Source organism: Poecilia latipinna, unplaced genomic scaffold, assembly GCF_001443285.1.
Source record: "Poecilia latipinna isolate Pla-1442-1.1 unplaced genomic scaffold, P_latipinna-1.0 Scaffold464, whole genome shotgun sequence".
In the NCBI taxonomy this organism is placed as follows: Eukaryota; Metazoa; Chordata; class Actinopteri; order Cyprinodontiformes; family Poeciliidae; genus Poecilia; species Poecilia latipinna.
This window is the reverse complement of record NW_015113080.1, coordinates 153,874-177,273: the sequence shown is the minus strand read 5'-3', so window position 1 is coordinate 177,273 and position 23,400 is coordinate 153,874. Positions and strand designations below refer to the sequence as shown.

Below are 23,400 nucleotides of genomic sequence, written 5' to 3'. Positions count from 1 at the left end.
TGTGTTTATTGGGGTCACTTTCAATTTGCTGTTGGAAATTCGTTTTTTTTCTGCCCCACAGCTGTGATAAATGCACACACACACACACACACACACACACACACACACACACACACACACACACACACACACACAGCTGTGGGTTTGTGAGGAACTGCCAATCATCACTGCTCAGCGGACTTGTGGGCTCCTGTCAGTCAGGGCGTTTCCTGCAGTCAAAGCGAACCGGTGGCTCTTCTTCTGACCTTCCTTCTATTTTTTTTTTTTAGGTCAAATAAAAGTCAAAAAGTTTGGAGAGAAAGAGGGGAGATGAGGACGGCAGAGGGAAGATGCTGAGCAAGATAATAGTGGAAAGCGATGCAGATCAGGTCACTGTTAAGCCCATCTGCAGGGAGTTTGACCGAAATGACACGGAAATTAATTCTTCTGTAATTCACACTTAATGAAGAAAGTTCAGCAGCCAGACGGAGAGAGAGGCGAGGTGGAAATGAAATTGTGTGTGTTCAAAAAAGTTTTGTGCGACTTCATTGCAGGAACCACAATATTGGATCAAACGGATAATAGAGTTGGATGTGGAGACACACTGACATTTTGTTCTTTGTTAGTGGGGAGTCGCAGTGTACAAGCAGCAGCTTGGTGCATTCATTCACCTCCTGCAGCTGGCTGGACAACAATCCCTTTGACAGACATTCGAGTCTCCGAGTGCAATAGCTGTGCTTAATGTATCTGACTTCTGACACTTAAAAAGAAAACAAAACTAAACAAAACCAATCCAAATGGGCAGCTTTTCTAGACGAGAAAGGTAATAACATGTGACTGACGTATTACCGTGTTCGGCTGCACTGCACTTTGCTTTGACGTTTAAAAGAAGAAGAAAAAAAGCACAGTTAGATTATTGGGTTATAGTAATGATAATGTCATTTATGAACACTTTTTTTCATTTACCTCAAAGTTTTGGCTAACAAACAATGCAATTTGCCATTTGAAAATAGCAAATCGCTATGAACTGTAGATTTCAGTATACGATGGCCAAAGTGAAGGCAGTGGTCAGAGGCCGTTCCTCAATAAAGTAAAAAGAAGAAGTTTGGTTATTGGGGCGTCATTATCTTGCTATCCAGCTGGTGAAAAATTGAAAACTCATAGCCAGGACAGCACACAGATTGTTCGCAATTAATCACATAGTCTGTTTCCGTCTCTATTTTATTTTATACCAAGGGTGGTCCAGACAGTTAAGAGCTTTGTCACATTATTATTTCTTAAGGCATAAAAAATGAAAAATTGTCCCACGAAAATTCTGATTTGTGAGAACCATCAATCTGAGCTGTCGCAAGTGTGAAGTTTGCATTTCCATGAAATAGGAGGATGGACAAGAGAGGAAACCCTGAAGAAAAAGAAAATGAACATTACAAAAGGAGTTTATAAAGGAGAAAAGAGGAGAGGGAAGTGTGGAGAGGGAAGGGAGATGGGAGAAAAACCCATCAAAGCCAGCCAGGAAACGTGGAATGAGCTTATGACTGGAGTTTGGTACGGGAGGAAGCAGAGAGAGTCTGATACCAGCGTCTGATGACAGAAATACTCTCGCCAACACGGTACAGTGTGAAGACAGCCGACCACGCGTGTGTCTGCATGTGTTTGTGTCTGGTGTTAATTTCCCAGCGTGGATTCACACACACACGCACGCGCACACACACACACACACACTTAATAATGATTCACACAGTCACTGACAGCTGACTGCGTTTCACGTAGAGGCGCCAACACAGAGTCAAACAGGTGGAAGTGCCTAAACGCTTCACAAGCAGTTTTACTGGGTGAAAGAACAGGATGGACTCTAACCTGTAAATAATGACATGTTAATGCAAAGTTAGTACTTTTAATGGACTTTCAATACGGGTTTTAGAGCAACTTTGCATTAAAAGTGTCATTATTTACCGAATGACACTTCATGACAACAGTCGTAGACGTTCATGAAGACTCCATCATGTACATAACAGGTGTTATGTCATGTTTATGACAGTGACATGTCAGTCAAATAAAGTGTTACCAGAAAAAGAAATAAATAGTTGAAATACATGGATTTATATTAAATAAATCAATGTATTAAGAGGTTTGAGGTCTTGAGGATGTGTTTTTGTTTATAAAATATGTCAGGCTCCAGCAGCCTTTACTCAACAGTGAATGGACAGGAACTGAGAGAGAAAACGGAAAAAACATGCAAAACAGAAGCAAAGTATTACCGAGTGCAACAAAGGCCTGCGCTCTTTTAAATAGTCGACAATAAACAATGACTCAGATGACTGCCTGCACACTAGATGCAGATTACTTTGTTTTGTGGTTTGGCTAATATCAACACTGCATCAACATGATCTCTGCTGAAAAGGGAACATATTTTAAGATGGTGTGTTTAATGACAAAATTGAAACGTATGAAAGTCGTCTCTGGAGTCTGAATGGCTCTGAGTTGAGAACAAATCAAGGGTACGTTTGTGTCGTCATGGTGATCAAGATAAAGTTTAGATCTATAACCTGACCTCGGTTGGATTTGTTTGGCCTAATCTAAACTCCAATGAAGACGCTGCAGGTAGCTACCCGTGTGTGTGCGTGTAGGTGTGTGTGTGAGTTTATGGGTGTGAAAACTTGCCAAAGCTTTTAACAGGTTTCCATGACATCACTAAGGAGAGGAACTTTCATTGAGCCTGATCTCACCCTCCCACGCCCGACATGTCCTGGTGCTAATGAATGTCTCAACTTGGAAACACAAACACACACACACACAGGCGCACACACACAAGTCGATTGTTTCTGTGATACAGCCTCCCACTCTGTGGTAGACACTTGCATTCAGGGCATTAACACTATTAGAGAAGGTGTATGTGCTAAGAGCATCTATGTGCGCACACAGACTGAATGTTGGAAGTGTTGGGCAAAAGATTTTACTCGTCCTAAGTTGAAATGAAAAAGACTCCACCGACATTCATTCATTAAAATAAATGTACTTCAAAAAAGATCTCCAATTCACAAATGGTCTGCTTTGGGTTTTTGATATTTCTGATTCATGAAACAATTGTACCAACATGACAGCATCACCGAATAAACAACAAACCTAGTTGGTGCAGCATTAAATTGAGAGCAATGCAGTGTGACTGATGCTAATGTAAGAATTTTAGCTAATTATATAAACTAAAACTTGCCAATTTGCCAAGTGATGACCATTTGGCAAATTGGTGAACAGAGATAGAGTCAAAAGCAGTTCTTCCAAGACCAAGACCAACAGCAGCAAATTACTAAACCAAAACTATTTCTTGGTATCCAACTAATTATTGCCATCATTTTAATATTACTAATATTCAGATTATTAAATGCAGCTACACAGACCTGTGGAGCAGATGCCATATTGGCCTAAAAAAATTTTTGTGTGTGGTTCAGTGCCTCTTGTTGCCTCTTCACCTGACTTCTAGAGACAGACAGCAGAAGAAGTGAACTATTATATCCTGATTTGCATGAAGACACAGGAGTAGAAGCAAAAAAAAAAAAAAAAAAAAAATCTTCCATCTGAGGTGGAAGATGCAACATTTGAGTTGTGATAGGAAAGTAAGGATTGGTTTCTGAACCCTAAATGTCTCACACTGCTCAGCTGGAGGTTGCTCTTCCTCTTCCTTCCTGTCTTTAATCTGGACTTTTGTGTACTCGTGTGTTTGGGACATTTTGGTAAGATTAGTGTTACTGATGAGCTTGCATGGCAGCTAAAGCAAATATATTGAATTATCTAAGGCGAGAATGATTCCCATCTTTAATGCAGTAATTTATTTCCCACCAACAGCAACGCTGTAATGCTCTCCAGCATGAGTTTAAAAGTCTTTCTTTTCCATAATTGAAATATTACAAACAAAGGTTCCGTGTCATCTTGGGGTTTTAAAGCCCAAACCTGATCCACTTCGGGCCTAGCTTAGCGACAACACCTTTAACGAGGCGCTGACTGTTTCAAAGCAAATGGAGGGCAACACGAACATTTATTTGTGAGTTTCTTCATCTGGATGAGGCAGCCACCAGAGTTGTCCTTTGTTCTCTAGTGCAGTGTTGTTTAACAACCCTGTGATGGGAGTGGATTCTGAGAAATGGTGCAGCTGGACAAAAGTTAGAGAATGGTGACCAATCATTACGGTTAGAGTCTACTCGCTGGAAGTTTGAAAGTGAGTTTTGACAATGTCTTCTTGCTCAAATCACTTATCAACGAAGGAAACAAGCCCTGATTTCTGGGTCTCTGAGTGAACAAAGGGCATCTGGGGTTGCAGGAACACTTTACTGTTCCTTTGTACATCACAGTTGCTCAAATTACCTACCCATAATGGACTGCATTATGGGAAGGTATGTTGGTTACCAGGCTTTTATACAGCCTCAGAGGAGAGTCTTATTCTTGTTACTTTTTTCTTTCTTCGGAGAAAAAAAAAAAGCAATGGGAGGCTCTTTTTTTTTTGAAGGATTCCTGCTTCCTGATTAGGTCCTCACCTGTGACCCTAATTCTTCTCTTCTGTAGAGTCAGGTCAGTGAAACTCTTCACACTTCCAAGCTGATCATTAAAAAAAAAAAAAACAGTGCTGAGACAACTTTAGAAGAAACCCGTTATTTCTGAATGTAGATTCAGAAATAACGGAAATAATTTCTGCAGCAGCACCTTTGTTCCTGTGATTATGCCTAGGAGTGACATATGTTCAAGTCCAAAATCAATATACATTTAGAAGTTGTGGAGAAAAAAACCAACAACTTAAAGGTTTGAAATAACCTAATTTAGCTATGGAAATAAAAAAAAATAAAAAAACACCATAAACTCTAAAATCGTACAGTTTTCATCATTTACTACATCTACAACCATGTTGCAGGGAAACTTCCTTTACATCATCATAGTCCTGACCCTGGTCCTGATCCAGCAGGCTTAAGAATCCTCTTTGGAAGCAAAAAAACTCTTAGTACTACTCTCTCACATCATAGTTTAGTAGTTTTCCAATGACGCTTCATTTCTTTGAAGTTTGCTGATGAGCAAATCATTTCAGACATGTTGAGGTCTGGACTTTGACTGGATCTTTGCCTCAGACATCTCCTCCTACGACTGCTGTTTCTGCTACACATTTCCAAACCATCACTCTGTCTCCGCCATGCTGGATAGCGGGTGTGAGTTGTTGTTGCCGTTAGCTGTGACTGGTTGTCCTCCAGCATGGTCATGCACATAATAAGTCAGACTCACTTTATAGACAGCAGACGTTGCTAAAGCAAAGTGCATCAGCCCTCAGCTAATCCTGGTAAAAGGAGTGTGTGGGCAATATCAACTCAATTCTTTATTTATTCTAAGCAAAAACTGCCATAGAGAATGTAAGTTGGATAAATGTAAAGTGGAAAACAAGGCAGCAGTGTAACATGGCATCCAACAGAGCACTTGTACAGGTACACCTGGATTTCAGCCTGTGTTTTGTTCATGCATTTATACAGATCATTCATATTTTAATAGAAATAAGCGCCTATCAACGTACAGGAGTTAAACATCTCCTCCTACAGTTTGCTCGCCCACAATGCAGTACTCTGAGACTCCTACAAAACAATGTAAATAATTAAAAGCCACACACTTCGGTTTGATCCACAGACAGAAGTTCCACTGAAAAATGAAACGGGTCATAAATGTTGAGCAAAACACAGCAGCTCATTTGCAAAAGCTTCTGGAAAGGTGTCTGTGGCAAAACCAGCTCCATCTGTCACTGCAGGTGGCCCCACACTCATACACACACACCAGCTCATGCACGCAAACAGGCACACCAACTGGGCAGGTGAACAAATGATTACTGATCCAAGATGTGCAAAGCAGAAAAAACATGGACGGATATGCTAGACAAACAGCAATTTTTCATGCACGCTCTCTTGATCTCCTTAAACACTCATTTATTCCCTGCTGAGAGTTTCTCTCCCCACTACAAGCACTCACTTTTGGTTTATTAATGTACCTTGTTGTGGATCTTGCACTCTTATTTCCCTCTTATAGATCTCTTCCATGTTTGTTCCTTTAAGATACCCTAAGTTTCTTTCTCAGGCTGCTCCCACTAAAAACTCCTTGTTGCTTTTGTAAATGTCAGGACAAAAACAAAAAAAAAACTAAAATATATATAAATATTTCCCTAAATGCATTAATATGAGTTAAAGTGAAAAAGTAACACTGCCTAGACATATTACAAATAGTGTTATATTTTTTTTTTTTTTTTTGGGAAAAAAAATTAATTCACAGAACCATTTATTTAATGATGTTCTCCATTTAAATTTTGGCAGTGTTAGTCCTACCTAAAGAGAACCTGTTTGCTTCACATCTCTGTCATTCTCTTACACACAGGCTCATTTTACCTTTTAATCTGTTTTTCCATATTTCCTCCGCTACAGTTTATACCCTAAATACTTTATTTCATCACATCTTAATATTTTGTGTAATTATTGCATAAGAACATGATTTTGATCACAAAAAAAAGATATTACCAAAAACATGAAATGACTCAGAAACAAACACTTGCCTAATGTTGCAAGCAGTGTGTTCGATACAGAGAGCAAAGACGAGAATTACAATTTTTTTTTTTTTTTTTTTTTTTGTTAAGTTGTTTCATTTTCTGCATTCTCCATCATTTTGGGGACTTATTAATTGAACTGACAAGCGATCATTGTGTGCTAATGTACACAACTAGCAGGGGTCAGTTGGAGGAGCAGTGGTATTTGCATCATGTTCTTAGATTATTATAATATAATGAATGAAAAGATGATAAACAAATCTGCTGCAGAACAGCAGCAGTGTTAGAAAACGACAGCTCTTCTCTGTTCTGGTGCCCGTGTGGCTCTATTTTCCACTCACCCTTTTGTCTCTCCCTACTTAATGTTTAATGTTCGTTCCAGGAACAGGACGGATTGTTTCCGCCTGCAGACATGCATGCAGCACGTTTGACCGCTTGACGGAGGATTGCTGGTGCATCGCTGAGCGAAGATTGGAAGGGACGCTGCAAGCTGAGGGGGCGCTGCTTCGGAGATGTGACAGAAACTGATTAGCTCATGTGTGTTCACACTGTCCTGTCGTATCTTTTAAGTTCCAACAAAACGCTGCAGCGCAACATTTTTGACACTTTTCCAATATAACAAAACACCCAGGAAACACTTTCTGTGGATGCTGAAAAAAAAAAAAAAAAAATCAAATCGCAACTCCTCCATAGATCACTCGCACCAGCAAAGTGGGTTTCATCATCTTGCGATGTCATTCATCATGTGGGTACGGATGAATGTTTTCACCGTTCAGCTCAAAATGCTGTGAAATATTTGTTTTTGACATATTTATCTCGGTTCGATTCATAAGAAACGTTATAAATCTTCCTTTTGTTTGTTTCTGATCAGTTCTATTTATGTCGACGCGCAAAAAAGTATTGTTGTTTTCCACTTTGCATGCGGACGCTGTCAAACGCACACAAGAATACAAGGCTGCACGATCCAACTTCGCGAACTCTTTGCTGTCAACGCGCTAGCATAACAGGAAGTACCGGAAACACTCTGTCCACTCACACGGTCGTTTAAATCCATGCAAACGTGGAGGAAAATGGAGACGGACGTGTTTGTAGCGTGAGCAACCATCAACTTGTCCTCAAGAACACAGCGTCCTTTTAAAGGAAAGAAAAGTGGAAGACCAACCTGCTGGATGAACGTGTGCGCCCCCTGCGGGCTGAGCAGAAGGATGGCTCTGCGTAACGTGTCCCGGTACCGATTCAGCTCCTCCGTCCTCATGGTGGTGAACAGGTTGGTGAAGACTTTGCTGATGTTCCTGTCCACCCGCTGCAACGCAACGTCAACGCCCTGACGGGACGTCTGATCAAGGAAGCCCTGCAGGCCGCGGATATCTGGGGAGACGACAAAGAGTCGAGCAAATGAGAACGTCTTTAGAAGTGTCAACAAACGGCACAAAGAGAATAAAGGCATTAAGCAGCTTTTCTTTCTTTGGGTTTTTTTTTTTTTTAACAATTATAAACGCTCCTCTGCACACATTCATCCTGACCCCAAACACAAACTTTGCAGATAACATTTTACGGTGAACATGAGGTGTAAAAAAAAAAAAAAAAAAAAGATCAATATCAATATCAAAAACTTATGAGCCCAGAAGTGAGTCAGAAAGCTGTTCATATCTCAAGACAATCTTTACATTCACATTTTAAAACTTAATATGGGTGTATGGCACTTTTTAAAGGTCTTGGCCTTGTCATAAAAACAATATCCTGTATACACACATAACTGAATATAAAAACATGTATTGAGTGCAACGCGGACCGCTGCCAAAAGCCATCATGATCTTCAATAAGTCTTTGTGAAGAATCGAAAAGAATGAGTTACAACAACTTTTGATTTCCCTGTGGGATCAATAAAGTATTTTTGAACTGACTTTGAATTTGAATAGGATTTCTGTGGCAAAGCTTGGAATAGCCAACCCAACATGAAGATGACCAGCATCTCTCCAACGGCATTTCTTCAAACCCAGCCTCAGACATTAGCCATCAACCGTTGAAATGGTGACAACCGACCACGATCCATGCGACAGCAGTTTTATGAATTAGCAGCATTTATTGAAATGACTGTGACTCATTAAACCGGCCCACAGACGGCGAGAAAACAGAGGACTCGAAGACAAACCGATTCGTACAAAGGTGGCTCTTGTTTTTGTAGCTATTGAAGGTGACTGAACCTCTGAGAAAGCATTGGCTCAATCTCTGCACCATCTGCGTCCCAACATGACAGCATCGCTTCTTCTTCTTTTTGTTTTTTTGTTTTTTTATTTGAGGCATCTTTCAAACTCTTTCTCAGATGCGTTTCTTTCTCTTTCTGCTCAGAAAATGGCAGCTGAGCTGGTTTCTGTACCGTTGGAGAAGCTGACAGGTTGTTTGGCCTGAATATCTCTCACTTTTTGTAGCCTCCCTCCATCTTTCTTAGTCTATTAGCACTGACAGCCAGCTTGTTCTGAGCGCCCACCGCCGCACTATACTCCTGAAAACCTTTTTTTTTTTCTTTTTTTCAGCTGGGCCATTTCATCTACTCTGCTCTCCCACCCGCCTCCCCCTGCGCCACATCTCCGGCCCGACAATAACCACCATTTCTGTTCTCCCTTAAATTTTCTTTCCATCGATCCAACTGTCACTCAAAGCATGCCTCCCACTCCTTCCCAGAAAATCGGCAGGGACGTTTACTCCCGGAGAACAAACGAGAAACTGTTTTATGAAATTTGAAAGTCAGCCCTCTGACTCACCCTTCCCCGCTGATTACAAAGGCAATACCTGAAGGCAGGCCCCGTGGAAAGCAATATTTTATCTAACTTTAGAACTTTTTATATCTCTTATCCAATAAGCGGTTCAACATTCTATAAAAAAAAACAACAACTTTGCCCTCTTATGAGAGGAAATAACCCAAAAGAAGGCATACAATTTTCCCACTCCTTCAAAATTACGTTTTCCTGAACTCGGCGGCAACACGTTGAAAGGTACAGCTCAGTGGAATCGGCTAGGTGGCGTTTGCATCCACAGCCTAAATCAACATATTGCAACTAATTCAGCACTCAGAGTTTCTGTCTTCACTTCCCAAAAAAAAAAAAAAACACACAAAAAAAAAAATTTTTGCTGAAAAGAGAGAAAGGAAAAAAAAAAAAAAAAAAAACTAAATCTGCCCTTTTCTTGAGCTCAAGCACTGGAACACCACAAGTGGAAGCAATTTAAAGAGCTGCTGCTCGCCAGCCACAGTTCAATTTCTCCTCAGCCACTTTGAGCAAGGCACGGTGGAGGGAGGGGGGCGGGGGGGTTGACATGCTGCTCTCTCAGCAGAAATGCCAACACTTATCTCTGCTCATCGGCGTCACGCTGACCTCTCCCCACTGAAGACCCGGAGCAGGTGAACCTTCGGCCAAGAGATTCAATTTGGATTCACACGACACGACTGTTGTCTTTCACGTACAGTGCAAATACCTTAAAGGCCAGCGATGCCTAATATTTGCATCATGTCCGGATGCAGCAAACATTGCTGATATTTGCAAGCCCTGCAGAAGGAATGTCGATAAATTTTTCAGCATGAATTTTTATTAGGTGGGAATCCTTGCCAGCTGAGGTTGGCAGGCCCTCAGGCTTTAAGAGACGAGAAGAAAAAAAAAGAAAAAATATCTTGGAAATATTATGTCTACAACCAAAGCTTGTTAAGTCTTCCCTGAAATTATTTCATCAAATAAATATTCACAGAAGAGACTAAGTAGCATTTTTTTTTGTTTGTTTTCTGATCACACCAAATTTTAATTGTTAAAATTCTAACTATCCTTGCAACCTTATGTAACATGACAAATAAGCAGCTGTTTGTGTTTATCTGGCACAAAATCAGATGAAATCAATGGCTGCCTGGACAGAGACTAAAATTACACACACAATCATGAAACTCCAAGGGTGAAAACAACCTTAACTTGTTTGTTTGCTGCAACATGGGTTTGCTGCAGACGGAACATCCAGAAATGTACTCCATTTCAGCTTATTTTTTTCTACACGTAAATTATTTAAATGGACTTTTTGATGCAGAAACTGAAAATGCTTGGGATGAAACATTTCTCAGTTTGGAAAAAAAATATCTATCTTTATATATCTATAAAAAAAAAAAACCCCAAAAAATCAATCAAGACCATTATTATTTCATTTCTAGGAAACCAACATATATTTATTGATATTTTAACAGTTTAATGGGTTTAATAATAGATTCTGGCACAACCTGGCACAACTTTAAGAACATTCAGATTTTTGATATGATCCAAAATGAAAAATGAGTTTGACGCCTCTGCATTTATGGCCTAAATGCATCATATCAGAATCTGCTGGATAAGAGTAGCTATTTTTCCTTTTTTAAAAAAAGCTTGGTGGGGTTTTTTTTTTAAAAAAAAAAAAAAAAAAAAAAAAAAAAAACAGCCGGTTACATCAAGAGCAGCAATGGCAGCAATCCCTTTTACTGTGATGCCAAATATATTAAGATCTGCAGTGGAATGTGTCTGCTTGCTCATAGATCAACAGACTGTGGGGGGAGATCTCGTTAATTAACTGTACGGACGTGAAAATACTGGAAGGAACAAAGTGAGGGCAGAGAGAGATGAGACAACAGAAGAAACACGGAGAATGAAAGGATGAAAAGAACGAGTGGTGGGTGTATTAGGAGGGATAATTGAGCCTTCTTATCCTCACAGGCGATGACAGGTGTGACATTTTAGCTTTGGAAAGCCTCTCTGTATTGGATATCCATGGAACACACACAGGAAATCATTTCTCCGTCTGCTGCAGCCACTTCTGCAGTACCTGTGAAGGCTTATTTTAAAATGAAACTTCTCTTGACTTCAGTTTATTTCCAACCCTCATCTACTATAAAAATGCGGGGAGCTTTTCCCCTGTAGTGGTTCCACTGCTTAACCAGAACTGGAGCTACACACAGTTTTCACCTGGTTTAAAGTTAAACGCTGTGGTTTTCCACATCCGGAGAGCGAGCTTGGTGTCATGTTTCACCACCTAAAGTTTCTCACTGGTGACTTTATGTTAGGCAGACATTGCCAATAACACTACGGTGTTCAAACTGAGTCCTATAGGGAGGTTATCCTGTTTTAGATGTTCGTCTGGTTCAGCAAACTGAATGATATATAATCTGTGGTAGAGTCAGCCAATTTAATAATTTTGTAACAGAAATCTGTGTTTTTGGCTGATCAGTGGTGACCAGTAAAAGAGCAGCTTGTAGAGATTTACTTATTTAAGAAATATGCAATTTCATAAATTATGATTGTGATTATTTTCAGCATCAGAAACCAGAAGTCAACACATTATGCAGGTCACACTGACCTACTTAAACTCTGTGAAGGGTCAATATTAAAATACTAAACACACACACGCAATCACAGGAAGGTTTGGGGGGGGAAACATGAAAATGTTGGGCTGTTTTACATCCTAACAACAAAGGAAAGAATGGAAAAAAATGACGTGAGTAAACCTTGTCATCAGTTATTCCATGCATCATTCCCTTTTTATTGTACATAATTTAACTTACTGACTAATTTCCTTCAACTTCTTTGTAAGTGTGGATTAGTCATGTTGGTAGAAATATTTGGTGTGAATGTCGTTTCAACAGCTGCATTAAAAATACTATTTTTTTTTTTACCAGAAGAACACTGGCGGTGTTCAATACTTGCTTTATCCCGACTGTAACTAGTGTTTTATGGATAATTTATCTCCAGGGGTAACCTTTGGAACATCTAGCTGCTTGTTTCCAAATCATTAGCATTCTTCACCATGAAAAATAGATTCTCCCACATTTTCTCTCTTAACAAAAAAAACAAAAAAAAAAGGTGGTAATAAAACAGCATTCCTGCAACCACTGGGTTTATTATTATTTACCTTCACAGAGATATATTTCTTCATTGCCGTTATCCACCCTCTGCTTTCCACAGAGGAAACTATTCCCTCTTGGCAATAAGGCAACATTCCAACATAAAAACTCTTCCATAAGAAGCTGCGGGATTACAGGATATAATGGTGTAGAGATGTTGGTACAGATTCATGATTTGCTTGGATTCAGCTCAGAGAAGTGATTTAAAAAAAAAAAAATTCTCTGACAGTGACATTTTCAATCTACAGTTGGCCAACTCTGCATTAAAGTTGATATTATGGTTTGTAGCTTTGGGGGCCTATAAACTCACTCCTCTAACACACACACACACACACACACAAACAAAATGAGTGATGCGATGATGTGCTGGATAATTCATTCAGTCTCCATGTGCCTCTCACATACATGCAGCTTGTCTCAGCGTGTTATCCTCAGAATCTCAACATTCATGCAGACGAACCCGCACATCAACAAGTCTCTCGCTAACCAGGATGATGTATAATTTAACTGCCAGGGTGCTGCTGCGTGATCGGAATGCGATGCCGACGCATGGAGCGTGTGAAATGCTAATGCGGGCCTCACCAACGCCCCTCGCTGCTCGGCTCCCGCTCCCCTGCCAAGGTGCTATGTAAATGAAGCCAATCAAAGAGCGGGCACGCACTATTACGGGCGCCGCCGCGAAGCTATCAGCCCGCCGTGTGAGGAGGCCGGGATGAGGGCGGCTCCCGGAACCCGGAGTGGAAACGAAAGACGGACTTTGCTCACGTTCCACATGTTGATGCTTAAGAGCTCTCATGTTTTATTAAGAAGATCTGTGAGAGCAGAGCCGTCAGTCCAGCCCGATTCTTTTTACATCCATAAACAGCGTGAGGAGGGCAGAGCTATATGAATTAAATATGCTCACTTCATTATTCATACTAAACAATTTATTCAGATGATATTAGTCCTTATGACGAGAACATGATGTGCACGCGGTCCTAATTACCAAAAAGCCGAAACGCGTCGTTGTTGAGACACGCAGCCCCTTCCTGCTGGTCAATTACAGTTTAGGCTGATGAAACCGAGACCATTACTTCATGTGACTCACGAGGCTTATCGTAATGCTGCTGGTGTACAGTTATATTGATGCTCTATTTAGGAGTTCAGGTCTTCAGGTCTTTATTGCTGCTGATAAAAATTCTTTCACCGGCGGCAGCAGAAAGACAAACGTGACTCCCATTCTGCCTCTCTATGCATTGCCTTCCAAAGTTTCTTTCCACAGTTTATCACATCAGATCCTCAAAGTTCAACAGTTTTTCTTCAGGTTTTATGCGATGTACCAACACAACAAAAAGCATAATTGTGAAGTAAAACGTCAAGTTATACATTTTTTAAAATGAAGGCGATCTTAAAAAATTCTGGCCATTTGTGTTTAGCTCCCCAGGTGCTTGGCTTTTAAATCTTAAAATCTTCTAACAGGTTTTCTTCCAGGACTCTCCTGTGTTTGGCTTCATTTGACTTCCCATAATCTCAACCAAGCTCCCTGTCTTTGATTAAGAAAACCATCCCCACAGCATAACGATGCCACCACCATGTTACTTACATCTGTGGAATGATGATGTGCAGTGTTACGGATTGTCCAAACCCTGCTGTACAGGAAAAGCAAATGGTTGAATTTTGGTCTCGTCTGACCAGAGTTCCTTCTTCCACATGGCTTACTGTAAACTACTATTAACTACAACTAATAGTCTTTCTCCAGTAGAAAGACTATCCCTCCAAAGCTGTGGATCCCTGTTGCTCCTCCAGAGTTACCACGGGTCAACTTGATCGCTTCTCCGTTTAAAGCTCTCCCCTCCTGGCTTGCCAGTTTAGGCTTTTGGCCATATCTTACGTTTACAGTGGAGCCAAACAGCTCGGAGATATTCAAAGATTGGGACGTTTATTTTATAACCCAACCCTGCCAAGTCACATTTTGTTTCCTCTAAAATCCCTGAATTAAACTGTATCTTGAAGAGACGTGCATCATTTTTATAGTTTGTTTCTGTTCATGTGTCTAAGCTGAATTGGACTGTTGGCAGTGGATTGAAATAAATATTCTTTTGGCGACGGGCAACCGAAGTATTGGCATGTCGCAGCCAAGATTATCTAATCATAAAAGAGACCCGAGCTTTAAAAAGGACGACTGAAGTGCTGGTTAGAAAGACGACATGCTGGCTCCCAATTCACACGTAGATGCATTTCAGAAATTATAGTTAAAAATTGCTTTAAATGTCTAATTGCCGTTTTTCCTGAAGCTTAAGATTGGCTCAGGATGGACGTCAACACTTTCCCATCATAGCACATTTCATTTCTTTGATGGAGTTTTGGTGATTATGCCGAGTGCAAATGACTGTCTTCACAAAGACAGCTTGGGTTTTTAAGTTACCATGACAACTGTAAATTATCGTAGGTTTTTTTATTTACTGGTGCGGTTGGTCAAAAATAACCTGTTAAAAGAAAATTGGACGAGTTTAATTCTTTAAAAAAAACAACTTTTCTTTTTAAAGAAGTTTGTAGAATGTCTACAAACTTCTGCTTAATGAACGATCAACTTTACACTAGAAAGACAAACAAACATTCAGGTAAGGCAGATGTGTGTTGATCTTTAAAAGCCAGGAAAAAGCTCCTTGATTAAACTTACCTGTAGCTACAGATTGAGCAGCAAATTAAAAGGATATAAAGAAAACAAACCACAAAAACCAAGACAAGACACGTAGAGTGGAACACGCCAAATTCGGCTGGGACTTTACCTGGAACTATACTTTCATCAGATGAGAACGTGTTTTCATTGGGTTATTTAACGAATACAATAAGAAAGTATAACATCCTTCAGCACAGCATAGTACAATTTAGCATAGAAAAATATTAAGTAACAGATTTGTTTTGTTTTTTAAGTTGAATAAATGTAGTAAAGGTAAATCTAGGCACAATCCGTTTTTCAAGTACATCCATTTATTTTCCGTCTCTTTTGTTCCCGTGTGCACAAGCTGTCACGCTCCTGACACCTGCTCTGTCGACGCTGGAAGTTGTAACCTAAGAGGAGAACGCCGCTGTAATTGCTCGCAGCAGATGAAGAGCAGTGCCCTTTTCAAACTACGCTCATAACAGACAGAGCTGCCAGGCTCGACTTGTTTCCACATTGTTGTTATGCGACTCTGCTGTGTAGTTCGACTTTCTCAGCTATTTAATTTATACAAAAGACGCTCTCTCCTGCTGAGCTCGTACATGTCAGGGACTTTACCTGCAGGCCGAAAGGAACATTTTGCAGAGGGATTTCGCTCCACCTCCGTATCCCTCAGTGATTGCATTGTTAGAGTCGTTGCGCAAAAGAAGAGATTGCATGACACGTCGAGGCTCCAACAAAACCAATGTGGTCTTTAAATGTAGAAGGTGCACATAATGAACCAATATCCTTGATTTAGAAAGTGCTGAAAACATAGATGTCTGTAGCCAGAATGGAAGAAGATGAAGTTCGGTGCACACAGTAAAACATGAGAAACTCATTACAAAGCAATGCAGTGCGTTTATTTGCTGTAACTGAAGCAAATCTAATAAAAACCCACAGGAATCATGTTTGTGTTATGCTACATTAAAAAAAAAGAAAAAAAAAATCCTGAGCTGTTCGCTACAGTAACAAGAACTTGTTCACTGCCTTTGATTGTCCCCAGGGGTTCGCACCATCTAAAATGAGAAAAACCATTTAGTTTGAGAAAATAAGTTTTGATGAAAGTCTGCAAAATGCCGTGAAACTGAGTAAAACTAGCGTTTTCTTGATATTGTCTGAATGCCTTTTTTAGCTTCAGTTTCGAATATAAATTCTCAGAGTGTTATAGTGAACTACCGCCACTAAAATGACTAAAAAGAAACATCCGCAATAATCTGCTACTGCCCATCAATCAGGATGGGCCACTTACACACAATATGAAGTCCATCACTGCACAACGAGAAAGAGGACAAGAGTTAAGAGAACTGGCAAAGTTCCCAGTGGTGAACATCCCAGCAAACTCACATCAAGGTCAGAGAATGCGACGTTTGAAGAAGTTGCAATAAATCCAAACAATTTCTTATGTTTATTGAGTTGTGTTTCTACAGATCAGAAAACTAGTTGTTTTTTTTTTGTTTGGTTTTGTTTTTAATCAAGGTAAATTAGAAGCAGCTGTACACTGCTGGTCAGCCAGCTCATTTCTCAACACAAATAACAGAATGTAATGGAGTGCAAACTAAAGGAGTACCCCTATTCCTCTTATTAGCCATTTTAAGACACATTGGCGAGCTGTGACTTTTCCAGCTGACTAATTAACCAGGTATATATAGTGTTAATATTATGGTACTCTATAAAGACTGGACAGTCAAAGAGACAGAATACTGTAGGTGTTGTACAGTTTAGCAGTGAGAAAGCTTAAATAAGAAACCAATGAAATAAGTGAGTGATTTTTGCCACTAACATGCCGGAACTCATGTTGTTTTCTATACTACGTCAAAGAAAGAAAAATCTTCCCCACAAAGCAGTGTTTATCAGAGACTACATCCAGACTTTGAGGCCTGCCTACAACCAGTCCTGTTCAAGCCAGAGTGACCAACACAACTTCATTGGCTGACTTGCAACAAGGGCTGGTGGAAGGATGCCATTTATTGACAAGAATTGCTTCTTACAGCAAAGAGATAAAGGATCAAACACAAATGTCTTTACCTCTAATGCTACGCTTGAATAACACTAATTCACAGCGACTGTCATCTCAGAGCCCTTCACAAGACAACAGGGTCCAATGTGCATTCAACTACGTCCAATCAAATTCAGTCTATATTAAGTTCCAATCAATTCAATTTATTAAAACGTAGTGACACAGTAGGATTCAGATGCAGCTACAGCCCAGTTATGTCAAACTCAACACGTGAAATGGCAATCCAAAAGTACTGTAGCTAATAATTAGCATTACTGCATTTTTTTTCTATTCAGTTGTTGCTTCTCTGCTACCTCGTAGCAGCACAGACTATCCTATATTGTCGTTTAAAATCATTGAACATTTTGGTTTTACAATGGGAAACTGCAATACTTTTACTGAAGACACATTGTGGGAATGTCAAGACCACCTAACTTGTAACAGTAGCAAAAAAACAACAAAGAAACTGAGGTATAAAACCTCATAAAAGAAAAGCCACCACGATTTTGACTCTGTGAAATTCTGTGCTCCTTTTCTCTAATCCTAAGAGTTGTTTGTCTACCTTTCAGACTTATCTTCTTCCCTGCATAACGAAAGAACTCACGGCCAACCGAAGCCGCTTGCCAGACAGTTGGATTTAAGTTCATGTACCTGAGCATCACTCGGCTTTTTGTTTCAGCTCCCAGAACTATCTGCGGACTCACCGATTGTCGATAAAGCCTCGAGTTTGCTCGGCAGATAAAAGCAGGAGGAGATGGGGGGTCGACTGCGACTTTCGTGCATTTGTGCAGAGAAGCGAACGCACTCACTTCTTAAAAAAAAACCCCCCAAAAAAACAAAAAAACAGAAAACACTGCCGCCCTTTACAGCAGAGCAGCCACAGAGGGCAAAACCTGACGTGCGGAGGCGGAGGAGACGCCGTGAGTGCCGACATTAAACACGGAAGGATTGAAATCACGGTAGATATAACCTTTAAAGGAAAGGAGAGATGTGACAGAGGAGAGAGGGAAACATCACAACAAAGCAGAATGAGAATTGATCCATAAAAATACTAAGAGGCAAACCCTTTCGCCATGACCTCAACACAGATTTTCACTCTGAGCGATGACTCCGTTTGTTATTTGATATTCAAAAATGAAAACTTTCAAACAGACGTAAACGCTACAAGGAAGAAATTTAAAAAAATACAGCGACTTCAACTATAGGCGTACAATGCCTTGCATTTTGTGACACTAAAATATGTTTGCAACAAAGAGGTCCTCAGTCGATAAATCTTGAGCTAGCGTTAAGAGCAATGATCACAAACGCAGGCCACATACTTCAGATTATTTGGAGAGCACTGTAGGGATGTGAATAATTTTCCCAGGTTCCACATGAAGGAGATATCCAGATTTGGATTATATCATTTCAATCACATTTTTTTGTTTGAGAGGTTTGTGTTACTACAAACAAAGCAAGTGGGAGTTACTGTGTTTTCTTTTCACTTAAGGAAAAAAAAAAGACACAACTCTGTCCTCATTAGAACTTTAACTTCAGATCTATAACAGACAGGCTTAATATTTATATTGTGAGGGAAGTGGAGCTGCTCATGATGCTGCTGTGGATTATGAAGGAAGGTTGATAATGTCTAATATTTCTTGCTCACCTTGTTTCTTCCCCACACATCCAAAATTAACCACTGGATGAAAAAGAAAGATATATATATATATAAAAAAAGAATCAATAAAAACAAAGCAAGACCGGCACTTTCAAAAGAAAAAAAAAGAAAAAATCCCAGTCATTTTCATTCCAGTTCAAAACATTGTTACTTTTTAAAGTCAAACCCGCGGCTCTCGATCGATCTGTTTGTTGGCTCCCAGAAACTAGAAAGCTGAAATAAGACGGGGAAGGGATTAAAATAAGCAGCGAGGAAGAGACGCGGAGGGCGACGTCTCGCTAACGAACACTCGGATGCTCCGGAGGTGCAGTTTACGAATGCTTTTGTGTTTGTGTTCCAGTGCTAATGGAAAAAAAATAAAGCCGAAGCCTGAGCAGGTGCGGAGACAAACAATTAAACGGCAGCGGCATGACGCACAACGCGAGCCGCGCTGCATCTCATTCATCAGGACGAAACCCATTTCGCCTCGCAGCAGCAGCTCCCGAAACTTCACGAACTCTGGGTCAAAAAGATTCAGAACTCGTTTCTTTCCAGTCAGTTCAGTCACCGCCGTGCACCTGCGCTCCTCGCCTCTGATACACTGTACTTACTGTTACGCATCCTGAGTGTTTCCTTTGATTAAAGACAGCATAAAATTTGGCTTTTTTTCCTTCAGACTAAATCAACACATCTAATCTCTGCGTCAAAAACACACACACACACACAAAAAAGGCTTTGAATGTCTGACTGAAGAGGATGGATTCCCAAGCCTTGTTCTTACAGTAGAATAGAGTACGTGATCCACCGTGGAAGAAAATCATTGAGCTGAATTGAAATAATGTTCCTCAGGAAAGAATGAGAAGATTCTTGCATTTTTCTCCCCCTTCAGTTCGGATTATAATGAAATCACTCAGAAAACCTGGAGGAAGAAGAAGAAGAACAGTTATGATCTCCAGTCCCTCAGACGGTACCGCTTTAAGAATTACCTTCCTTTAACAGCCGACTGAACCACATGGCTACTTGAGTAAACAATTGTCAAATTCTGTTTGGTCAGCAAGCTGGCTGCAGCAAACTAGAGTATTTTTTTTTTTTAGTCCTGATTTAAAGGACTAAAATTCTCCTGCACATCTTATGTTTCGGGGAGTTTGCTCCAGAGTGGAGGAGCATGCATACTTGACAAGCAACTCAGAGTTGTATTTTGAACCTGGACCGGCCAGTGCATTAATAGACCAGCATTTTAAAATCTAAATTCTAAAATGTTGGTTTTTAAATCTATTCCTTGATGATCGATGGTGAGACCCAACCCAAATTTTAGCTCCTTCTAACCAAGATCTCGTTCTTTTAAGTTACGATCCACATCCTGTGAGCATGGATGAGGGCTGGGACATGGATAGACCAGTAAACAACAGTTTGTTTGGTTTTTTTTTTTTTGTTGGTTTTTTCTGGCCCGGTAGTTTATGAGAAGACAAATTAGTGCCGCCCTTATATTATTGAACACTCATCTTCTGCTCTATTCTGTAATCTGCTGTGAATACGGAGGCAACAAATCGTATCCGCATGTAATTAAAGTCAAAGCAAAACTGTTTTTAATGCCTGAATCACTTAATGGCTTTGCATCCTCAATGACAAAGTAGCTTCAAGAATTGGCGGAATACATTAGGAACAAAACAGATATTAGATACAAAGTTTGACCTAAATACCACCTGCAATTACACAATTCAAAGATGAACGTTCTCCAAATTAAGAGTTGTGGGTTTTCGTTAAGTAGGAAATACTAACCAAATTCGGTAACGTCGCATTTACACATTTTCTACTTTATTTCGCCACCAGTTTGCGTTTCTGCCCATCATTTCTCATCTCTCCTCAAATTTCAGGCTGATGAGTCAAACAGGCAGGTGAGCAGCCGGATCTCTAACCAGGTCGGAATAGCCCGGTTGGGATGGAGGGATGCCGTGTCCACGGACAGACCATTACACCCATCAATCAGCCGGTCAGCTGAAGTGCTCACCCAGGACAGAACACGGGGTTGTGGAGGAGGGGAGGAAGGGTGGAGGGGGAGAGATAGAGACAGATTTAAGAGGCCTCTGCTGGGAAATTCATCACTCCTGGCAGAGTCCTCCATCAGAGACAAGGAGGGAAAAAAAATATTCTGCAATCACTTTGAATGCTGATGCCTCATCCTTACACGGTGGCAAAATGAGTTCTCAGTATCAAACTGCTCTCAGCAGCCAGGAAAGTCAGGAACTCAATTTTTGCTTTGATCTATAATTGCATATATTAAACCGACACATTAGTTATCAATAAAAAGCTAAACCAAACATGAGATCACACCTTATGTCAAAAGCTTGCAAGCTAGTTAAGGACAGTCGGTGAGCTTTTTTCTGCTTCACATGTGAACTCTCTCACATTTTGTATAATATACCAAAAGTACCCGAATAACATAGGTGGTCTTTTTAAGTTGCAAAATCGTCAGATGCACTCTGGGTTTCATGTGCTGCTCCTGCACGACCCCCTGCTGTCCCCGCCGCTAGCCTCTTCCTCCATCTATTCGTTTTAGCTTCCCATCAGTCATTTTACCTCAGATGGCTTCTCAAACTACAATCCGTCTGTCTATTTCTGTCGCTGGTCATCATGTTTCCAGGCCATCTTGGACTCCAACAGTGACTTATAGTCTTCAGGTGAGCGCAGTAGCTCAGTTACTGTAACTCTGAAAAGGATGCCTCGCGTTCAGGTTCAGCTCCCAGTTCACTCAGAAGAAAGACGATCCAAATGTCCTTTGTATGAATACAGCACATACAACTGATATACAAATAGGTATGATAAAAATGTTTGTGACATCGGGGATCATTGTAATCAAATCCATTATTCATGTATTCCAAATTGAGCCCAATGAAGATCTGAGCCACAGGTCATTTACACCTCAAAACCACTAGAGGGAGACAAAATGCTTGCAACGCGATCTTTGGTGTACACTATGCATTAACACTGTGGTTTCCAACGCCGGTCGTCAGCAGAATACTTTAGTCAGCTATGAGACATGGTTTAGATAAAACTACAGCCAGGAGTGATGATTTGGAAGGATTATGATTTTAATTCTTTCGCACCTTTCCTCCTACTCCTCAGCCAGTGAACAAACCTGGTTAACTGTGCACTCAATATTTTTCTCATTTAAGGCAAGCACAAGGGATATTGGCTTAGATTAAGTTTCCATTGATGGTTAGATCCTATAACTCAAAACCTGCTTAGAAGTCCTTGAATTTCCAATCAGATGGTACAAAACCTAGTACAGGTCTCTTTTTCCATTTGTTTTCTGTGTTTTGTCGAATGTTTTGCTAAGGGGTCATTATGGTTTCAAAATGTGACAAAATTATCATTAAATTAACAATTTGGAGAACACACACATAGAATTTACTTGTAATGCCTGTGGTATGGCAATATGTTTGCAAAACTAATAGATTTCTTTACTTTCTCTTGTATGGAGATCTATGTTAATCAATGCCTTGCTATCCACCCCTATGCACCTTTGTTCATCATGGATGGCTGCAAACCAGTGACAACATCATGCTGTTCTCCAAGATGTCAAAATCTCTGACATTTCTCCAGAGGCGCCCATGCCGCCGGGCCTGCCTTTGTGGCACTTGTTGGTGGAGAGTCACTTGGTCTGATTTTTTTTCTGAACCTCTAGTACTTTGGTGCCTTCATGGTGTCATATATGTTGTGGCTTGGGCCACGTGGCCAGTATCCGAGGCCCACACAGAGCAGGACTTGTGCAATGTCAATTAGGCTTCTTGTATTTCAGGGGATAGCGATACACCATGACATGTTGAGCAGCAAGGCCATGAAGTGATGAGATCATAACCTAGATGGCCAATTAAAGATGTACTAAACAATTACGTGTGATTTGTCTGATGTCAGGGAATGGACATGATCAGTGTTATCACAAGTCCAACCACAAATAGGACAGAGTAGCCATGCTTCTCTCATTTCTTCAAGGTGGAATTAACTGAACTTCACCTCATTTGTATTTACTCAGATAGTCTGCCATTGACATGTGATGGTTTGGAGGTACTTAAGAGTGACAAAAATATTTTACAGCATTTTATGTTTCTTCTGCAGAGATCAGAGAATGTATAGATGCCACAAAGTGTAACCCGAGCTGCATTTTCAGGGAGCCAAGCGGTTAATCTGTTTCACCTTTTGTTTTTCTTCTTCTTCTTCATCTGAAAGTGACACAGAATCTGAAGAGTCACAAATCGCATTCAACAACAACTTTAAAATACAGGTTTAAAATTGGCTTCTGAAAAGGTTGTCAGAGTTCAGCGTAATAATGGACCTGTGGCCCCAAAATACTGTATTTCACTTTAAACCCAGTCATCACTACACCTTCGATTTTCTTTCCACACTCAGAGAAAAAAAAAAAAAAAAGCTGAGAAACGCACAATTTCTGATTAGACTTTTTGTCAAATGGTACCGACAACTTTCTACACTGTGGCACAAGCATAATGATAAAACATAAAATAATAATGATAATAAAAAAACTTTTAATTGAATAATAAGTTCATGATGGACGTTAGCAGTTTCATAGACAGACATGCACATAGTGCTGATTGCAAAAAAAAAAAAAAGTGTGATTTAAAAACTTTTTTGTTTG

At 40.2% G+C, this 23,400-nt stretch overlaps 1 protein-coding gene across 1 annotated transcript in view; it reads right to left on the bottom strand.

The window, feature by feature from the left end:
• Positions 1-23,400, bottom strand: part of LOC106951555 (glutamate receptor ionotropic, delta-1-like) — a 234,350-nt gene that overhangs the window by 151,090 nt on the left and 59,860 nt on the right. The window contains exon 2 of the mRNA XM_015039183.1: positions 7,695-7,900. Within this exon, the coding sequence (XP_014894669.1) occupies positions 7,695-7,900 (206 nt within the window). The remainder of the gene's footprint in view (positions 1-7,694; positions 7,901-23,400) is intronic.